The sequence below is a fragment of the Austrofundulus limnaeus genome, unplaced genomic scaffold (genome assembly GCF_001266775.1).
Source record: "Austrofundulus limnaeus strain Quisiro unplaced genomic scaffold, Austrofundulus_limnaeus-1.0 Scaffold39, whole genome shotgun sequence".
Lineage (NCBI taxonomy): Eukaryota > Metazoa > Chordata > Actinopteri > Cyprinodontiformes > Rivulidae > Austrofundulus > Austrofundulus limnaeus.
Window position 1 is genome coordinate 1542607 of NW_013952441.1, and position 8302 is coordinate 1550908.

The 8302-nt window shown below is 37.7% G+C and overlaps 1 protein-coding gene across 1 annotated transcript in view; it reads left to right on the top strand.

Annotated features, from left to right (window-relative positions):
- The window catches only part of dock1 (dedicator of cytokinesis 1), a 242473-nt gene that overhangs the window by 184361 nt on the left and 49810 nt on the right, over positions 1 to 8302 (top strand). The window contains exons 33-37 of the mRNA XM_014007051.1: positions 1257 to 1405; positions 3796 to 3881; positions 4182 to 4338; positions 5534 to 5574; positions 6724 to 6814. Coding sequence (XP_013862505.1) covers positions 1257 to 1405; positions 3796 to 3881; positions 4182 to 4338; positions 5534 to 5574; positions 6724 to 6814 — 524 coding nt within the window. The remainder of the gene's footprint in view (positions 1 to 1256; positions 1406 to 3795; positions 3882 to 4181; positions 4339 to 5533; positions 5575 to 6723; positions 6815 to 8302) is intronic.

Consider the following 8302-nt stretch of genomic DNA (forward strand, 5'->3'; position numbering starts at 1 on the left):
TGCTTTTATTTTTTTATGTCAGGCTGTCGGAGCGCTCCTCCTCCTCCTCCTCCTCTGTCCGAGGCTGGTGTGGTGTGAGGCGGACACAGAGTTCAGCCGAGGCTGCTGGAGCTCCAGGTCCTGATCCAGGGAGCCAACATGAGTCAGTCCCAGACTGAGCTGACTTGATCAAGTCTCTCTCTGCCTCTGGTGAGGAGGGGGGTGAAAAATCCTCCACCTCAGACCATTTAGGGATGTAACTATCTGCATCACTGTGGTCACTCTCCATGTAGCATCAATTATGCTAATGCTAGCTGTCGCGTTCTCTCGTCCTGGCCACACCTCCGCTCTCTAACCCCCCTTCCTCCACCCACACCCCCTCTCCTACCCACTTTGATGCATTTTTCAAATTTCGCCTTGGGGCGGAGTTATCTTTTCACGGGGGGGGTAAGATACACTTTAATGGAAACACTGCAATTGCGAAACTGTGTTTTTTCAACATTAACAGAATATCGACAAAGTTTTGCGCACATTTGCAATGGAAATGCAGCTAATATGTCCCACTCTGTAACACAAGCAAAGTTCTTTTTTTAATGTTCCAGTATCTGACGTAAAAGGTACTGCCTCCAGTGGTGTGACCAGGAAGTCAGGTTTTCATGTGACTTTACTGGAGTGAATTATCATTACTCCTTTAGAGCAGCCTTGGACAGACGCTGGGCTGCTGAGAGGAGTCGTTATTGTTCTGATAAGACCCAAGGCCCCTAACTCACAGGGATGGCAGGCTGTGAGCTGTAATGGAGTCAGATATTTGAATAAAACTTTTTTWAAAGAGAATCAACTGGTTTTCTTCAAATTTATTCAGACTCCAATTCTGATCATGTTTTTCTTACACACTGATGACATTATAAAGTATATTTCCATTTATTCGAGGTGCTTTGGTTACAGTAGAAATATGTTGACTCTAATTTTAATCAAATTTTAAAAAGAGGCTCAACATATCCATCACATCTCCTGCCAGTTTTAAACACAGATCATCACAGTCAGTTTAGTCAAACTTGTAAAAGCCTTTATGTACAGTTTCATACAATTGTACAAAATATCCTGGCATATGGACGATGCCTCTCAGCTACTACCTCGTCAGTTTTTAACTCTTTGTGTCAAATTAGGAGTTATAGACAGTTTCACTCACCAAAACTTAAGGTCCACCAAAAATGTGTATACTCTATTTTATGCTTATTGTAAATGTAACTTTTTTTTCTCTCTTTTTTTTTTTCAAGGCCCCCACAAAATCAAATTCATTCCCGAGATGGTGGGTCCAATTCTGGAGATGACCCTGGTTCCTGAGATCGAGTTGCGAAAGGCCACCATCCACATCTTCTTTGACATGATGCAGTGCGAGTTTCACTTCACATGCAGCTTTCAACGTGTACGTGTTCTAAAAACAAATGAGTATATGTTGCAAATATTAGAGAAGTAGAAAAGAAAGAAACGCTTAACAAAAAATAAATAAAAGCATCACACAGCAGTCCATCTAATGACCAGTTACAGAAACTAAAGCCTCCTTGTAAGTCTGAAAATTTCATTTTGTTCTACAATTATCAACAGCGATGGGAAGTGGAAGTTATTTTGCTTTTATATGAATTTAGCTTTGTTACAGCTGTCTTGTTTGGTAAAATTTGTAAAGATAATGTCACTCGTATCAAATTGAGGAAACAAAGTGTTCTTTTTGGTCGTTTGAAGACGGTGACATTTTACCCAAGCCTGTTCTGTTAGATCAGTCGTATTCAATTAAAATTCAGCAAGGTCCACCTAAAGAACTCTTTCCTCCAGCAAAGGTTCTGAATATGTATATTTAGATTTCCTTTTGGTGACAGCCACGCTCGTTTCCTTCACTCACTAAATTGTCTTTTCAGGCATGTACCTCTCCAAGGGCTGACAGCTTTTCTCTGCAGACAGAAGAAGAGAGAAACCGCTGGCTAGACGTAGGAATTACCATTAATGCTTGAAAAGCCGCACCGCCTAAAATGAGTTTGCGTTAATGCGAGGAAAGCTGCGCTGCATAGAATGACTTACCTTAAATGCTAGAAAAACTGAGCCGCCTAAATTGAATTACTGTAGAAAACAGGCACTGCATAAAATTACTTCAAATGATCAAAAAAAAGACTGCACTGCCTAAAATGAAGCACCTTAAATGCTAGAAAAGTGGTGCAGCTTTTAAAGAATCTGTGTAATGAGTTTAACCAGTTAGTCTGGGTCTAGATAAGACTTCATTTAGGTCTAGATCTGTACCACAGTCCARYATTTAGACCAGAGATTCTTAACCCATGGGCCGGGCCACGAGCGCCACCTTAGGGCCTCAAAAGAATGACAGTTTTTAACTTTGGGTCGCAGAGGGCCACAGGACCGCATTGATTTTGAATAAGGTGCAATACACGTTCTCATCACTAGTAGCGGTGGTGCGCCACTCAGATGTTTAACAACTTTTTTAATATGTAGAAGAAGTACCTTGGAAAACTTCCGAGAATGGAAATGTATTTTAAATGAAAAGTAAAAGGAAAAATGAAAGTAACTCGTCAAAAAACACCAAAGTTTGTCACTAATATGAAGTGCAGCTTCTGTTTTTACCATGCAATATTTTAAAAATTTCAAAACATTATCAAATACAGTTGCAGAACTATGTTTTAATTTGCACTTTAAATTAAATTTGTAGTTTATTTTTAAATATTTTGAATGTATTTTAAAGAAATTTTAAACTTGTCAAAAAGCTGTTGTTACTGTTATTGTTTGTCACTAATATGAAGAGCAGCTTCTGGTTGCAAAAGTTTAAAAATGCKATATTTTCATTTGTACTTTATCAAATTTATTTTTACAGTTTTTTAGTTGAAACATTAAACATTTTTAATTTATTTATGTTATGCTCACAATTTTATTTTTGAATTGTCTATTTTTGTTATTGTACTGTATATGTTAAAAATATATATATTTATTGTTATGGGCAGGTTACAATAGAAAAATGTTTGTCATAATCATGTCTTGTGATTATTTGACAGGAGTTTTACTTTTAAACTGTAAGCGATTTTATTTAGTTATAATGTAAATACCAATAAAAATTAAACTAAGATTTAGAATAATTATCATTTTGATCCATACATTGGTAACGTCTGACTGGGCCTCGTGTCACTTTATGTTCAACAGATTGGGCCCCGAGTTCAAAAAGGTTAAGAGCCCCTGGTTTAGACCATTTGAGAGTGGAAAAATTATCTTTCAGATACTTTTTTTTTTTTTTGGTATGCCAACTTTTTAGGTTCGATCATCCTTTCACTGTCCTCCTTTAGAGACGGAAAACACTATTTAYATCCTGTCCTATAAGGCCACTTTCCTCCTGCTCTGTTCCCGTATTTGGCCGGTACACAAGTATATCAAGAAGTCAGTGAGCACAGTTTTGTTGCGGCGCAATAAAATCTGTTTTCTATACAGCTGCTACATTCAAATATTGGAGAAATAGGTCCATGCATCACTGTCACCAGCTCCTGCGACAACAGAGCAGAAGCAAAAAAGGGGTCGCATCTCATGATGCAGCCTTGTTCTGTTTTCTAATAAAATTTTAACCGATAAAGAAAAGCTTCCGTAATGAACAGAAAACACGAGCTAACAGCCAGCTGGGCCACGAGAAAGTGGCGATTAAAGTCGAGCCCCAAAGCCCCTCAGCTGAGTGTTGATGCAGGGAGAGGGTGGAGTGGGGGACGGGGGAGATGGCGTTAATGAATTGAAAAATTAGCCACAGCGATTATTTACGCCTGCTCTGTCTAATTGCAGTTTGAGAACGAGATCATCACCAAGCTGGATCACGAGGTGGAGGGGGGTCGCGGAGATGAGCAGTACAAAGTTCTCTTTCAGAAAATGTAAGTGCTGATTAATGGGCAGGATAACGCCTGAACTGCTCACAAGTTAGATAATGCTAATTGCAACATAGCACTCCTGAAAATAACCACCGTGTGCTGATAATCACACAACTTCTCAACACAGCCTGCCTCTTTTATATGTGCAATTAGACACTCACACTGTATTAGGCTGAAAATGCATTTCCCTAAAACTTGTTTTCAAAGTTTGATGTTTTATTGCTAAAAAAAARRAAWKKKKTTTTTTTTTCTCTTATTGTCTTCCCTTTCTCGTGATTCTAACCACAAAACACAAACGTCAAGATTGCTGGAGCACTGCCGGAAGCACATGTACTTGGCCAGGACGGGCGAGACCTTTGTCACGTTGGTGGTGCGGCTGCTGGAGCGGCTGCTGGACTACAGGACCATCATGCATGATGAAAACAAGGAGAACCGCATGAGCTGCACGGTCAACGTGCTCGTAAGCTGGCTACTATTAAATGCTTAAATCAGGGGTTCTCAAGCCATTTGGGTCTGGGGACCCCTTACAAGGGCAAAAAAATTCCAGGGACCCCCTCATAAGCCCCATGTTGTTTTGAAAGGTAATTTATTGTCATTTCAACACCTAAATGCCATGGGAATACGTTCATTATGTTTGGTTTATTAGTTCATTGTTCTCCATGAACTTTTAAAAATAAAAACCAAACTAGCAATTTAGTGAAATTTTTTGAGGACCCCCAAGATGCCTCTCGCAGACCTCTGGGTGTCCTAGAACCCCAGTTTGAGAACCTCTGGCTTAAATACACCGAGAAACTGCGGTAAGATCAGTCTCGTATGCAGGACCTCAAAAGTGATACTTACCTTAAAATTACTTTGGTAAAACTTAAAGTCTCCTTTAAGAATATTACTTATGTCATTTACTGTACTTAAGTATGAAAAGTACATTTCTGATATAAAATGTACCTAAGCATTGATTAAAGGTGAGCAGTTAGAATTTACAAAATAACATTTATTGGAAGTTAACCTCAACCTAAAATACATTTTTCCAAAGGCCATAATGATAATGTTATGTTAAATTGTTAGTGTTGAAAACTTTGCATATACTGTATATCTCTGCCACGCTCATCTTCATACAGACTACATAAAAGTCTGATATGTGTGGCGTGATTCGTGTCTTACTAATAGGGTGTCGGTCTGGTTTTTATTTATACGTTTCCAACAATATTTAAGTTCACTCTATCCAGGAGGTGCCATATGTCTGGATAGGTTTTTACTTTTTGTTGAACAATCACAAGCAGGAGTAAAACCAATCAAAATTAAATAAGAGTAATGACTTTTGACCTTTTTATTTAAATGTAAGCAATACAAGGAAAATCTAAGACACAGAAGTAAAAAGTCGGCTGAAAATAATTGAAATTGCTACTTAAGTAAAGTGTTTTGCCCTTGTATAGGTTCATTAGTCAACTCAAATACACCACCAACAGACATGTATAGCAATAAATTGTTAATGAATGATTGTGTAGATGTACATTTATTTATTTATATGTACATCTACACAGACAGCACAAGTCAGAGCTGTATTTCTTAGGTGTATTTCCTGCATCAGAAGCTTTGCAGGTGTTGTGGGACTCGTGAGTAAAAAGCTGCTAAATGTTTTGTCTCTGCTCCTGCTGCAGAACTTTTACAAGGAGATTGACAGAGAAGAGATGTACATCAGGTAAGATCCAGTCCAGCTTTGTGCTTCACAGAATCTGCTAAGTGTCTGAATGTTTCAGTTCTTTTGAGGAATTTTACCCAAAACACTGAGGCGAAGTGTGTCTCCTGTTATACACCTAAACTCGCTTTTTCTCTCGAGCATTGTTAGAAATAAAGGAGGTGTTTTAAAAATGTGGTAAAGACATGCAGTAGTTCAGAACTTTTAGAAGTAGGGTTCTGGGGAAGAGTTATGAACAAAAAATATCTTACTTGTTGTGGATAGCTCATTTGACAGCCTCACTTTGTTGAAATAGTTTGTTTCTGGTTGGATAAATGAGCTAACAATGAGTTTGAATAGGACGAAGAGTAAATAGCTGATGTTTTTATACAACAGTTGTCTCAGTTATTATTTTCTATCTGTAGCACTTTTGGTTCAGCTTTCCTGCTGGAATATCATAACATTTCTGCTCTAAGAACTGCTTTTAAGTTGTGTTAACTTGAACGACTATGACATTGTAGTTAATTTAGGACAACAATAATCTGCTTTTAGTTCATTAGAATTTTATTTTGGTCAGAATGAAACTATTTCTTTAAACTCAGGTTGTTCAAAGCATTATCTACCACAGGTAAGATATTAATGTTTCCACAGAACCTTCCTCTTCAAATAATCTGTTATTAAAATGTCTGTGACATGCATATCCTTCAGATACAAAAAGAAAAAATATATATAAATTATATTTAAGAAACTTGGAATAAAACACTATTTTAACCATTTTGTTACATATGGTAGATTTTCTTTTGACTTTGCCTCAGCCCAAATGAAACAGGAAGTGACATCAAAGATGTACACACTGGTCAAAATTAATTGAACTCTGTTTCTTTTTCATCTCTCTGAAACTCAAAATAATCTAAAGAAGCAGATTTTTCTCTACAGTCTTTGTCAGCCATTTTAACAATGCACTGTTCACATCCAGACATTCCCCTTTGACATCACTTCCTTTTACTTCACATGTGTTTATTTCAGCGGCGTGAAAATTGTTTTCCAGTATTTTATCAAAGTTATCTTTCCAAAAATGTATTTATATTTATTACAAAAATGTAATATCATAAGCACTTTAAAGTGTAAATAACACTAAAACATGACCTACATCAGTAATCTTTTTGTTCCCAGGTACCTGTACAAGCTGTGCGACCTCCACAGAGAGTGCGACAACTACACTGAAGCTGCTTACACTCTGCTGCTACATGCAAGACTACTCAAGGTACTCAAACAACACTAAAACGTGAATATATTTACTTATTGTCACGGCGAAACTGTTGTCAGGCAAGTAGCATTTAACCTTCAGCTTTAAACAAAAATACAGTATGTGTCTAAATTTAAATGCACACTGAAATAAAACAATTGATCTGCATCCAATTAAAATCAACCTTGGCATTAAAAGGCTGCTGAAGGGGGACAGGGATGCTGAGCAAAGCCTTTTTTGCCCTGCCAACAGAAGTCATGACTAATATCAAATGTTTCCTCTAAAGGAGGGAAAAGAAAACCATCAAAGGGAAAGCATTTTAATGTCAGCTATCTCTGCTTTTCGTGTGAAAACGGGAGCGATTCTTTTAATTTTCATTCTGGTATGATCGCATTTTGTTGATGGCGTGCTCTCTTCTCCTACCCCAAAATACGTTGCAGCACTATAAAAAAATAAAAATTAAAAGAAACTCTTTACACAAAAAGCTGCAGTGTCTATTCCCAGTTGGAGTTTTAGTAGATTGTAAATTTGAAGTTATCCCACCGTGCCTTTTATCCAAAAGTGTATCATCTAATGTCTCATTTGTATTTGCATAAATAGCTTTTGCTGCTTTAGCCCGCAGGTTCTGTCAGAGAGAGGAGCAGGCTGTGACTGAATCGTGTTTTCCTCTCTGACTAGTCACAGTCACGTTCGCAGGAGTTGAATACATTACGCCAGATTTGCTCAACTTTTAGCATCTCTGTTTTCCTGATTAAAGCTTCCATAAGGGAGGGCTTTATTAGAAGCTGATTAACCTGGTTTTACTAGTGCCTGTATAGTTCTTTCTGGCTTTTTTTTTGTGGACTCCTGCTGAGGCACACAAAAGGAAAAAGTGCTGCTGATCAGATAAAAAGTACATTTTTGTTCAAATAAAAGAGGTTTGTTTTAAGTTTTAAGTGGACACGACACCCTGTTTCCACCAGCATTAATAGAATACACAATGCTCCTGCAGCATTAATGGAAGATGAGATGGAAAATCTTGTTTTTGTTATAACTGAGGAATTCAAAGCACATTGTGTGTTTTCAGTAATGTGTCATTTTTTTATTTTTGTCAATTCGGGGTCAGCGGCCATCTACAAATAAAAGCGTAGATCCTTTTTACCATTTAAATGCTGCAGTCAAGCTGTAAAGAAATCAATAAGTAAAGCCTCCCTGCTTTTCCTCCTCATACCACAGCAGCTCTGCGCAGAGCAATTACATTTTTACTCATCTCTAGGACAGGATGTGCAAATTTAATGGCTTTTCTTTTTTTTTTTTCCCTCAAAACCTGAAAGACCTGAACTACACCATGGAATCTCTGGTAATAAATCCGTCCTGACAAATCCATAAGATTTTAACGTCTTTATACTCAGGCCAATCAAATTGTCTCTTCCTGCCAAGCTGCTCCAGCCTGTCAGAAATCTTATTATTCTCGGTGCTGGTTTGAAGAACAAGCACATAAACATGCCTATCTCAGTGGTCCCCCCC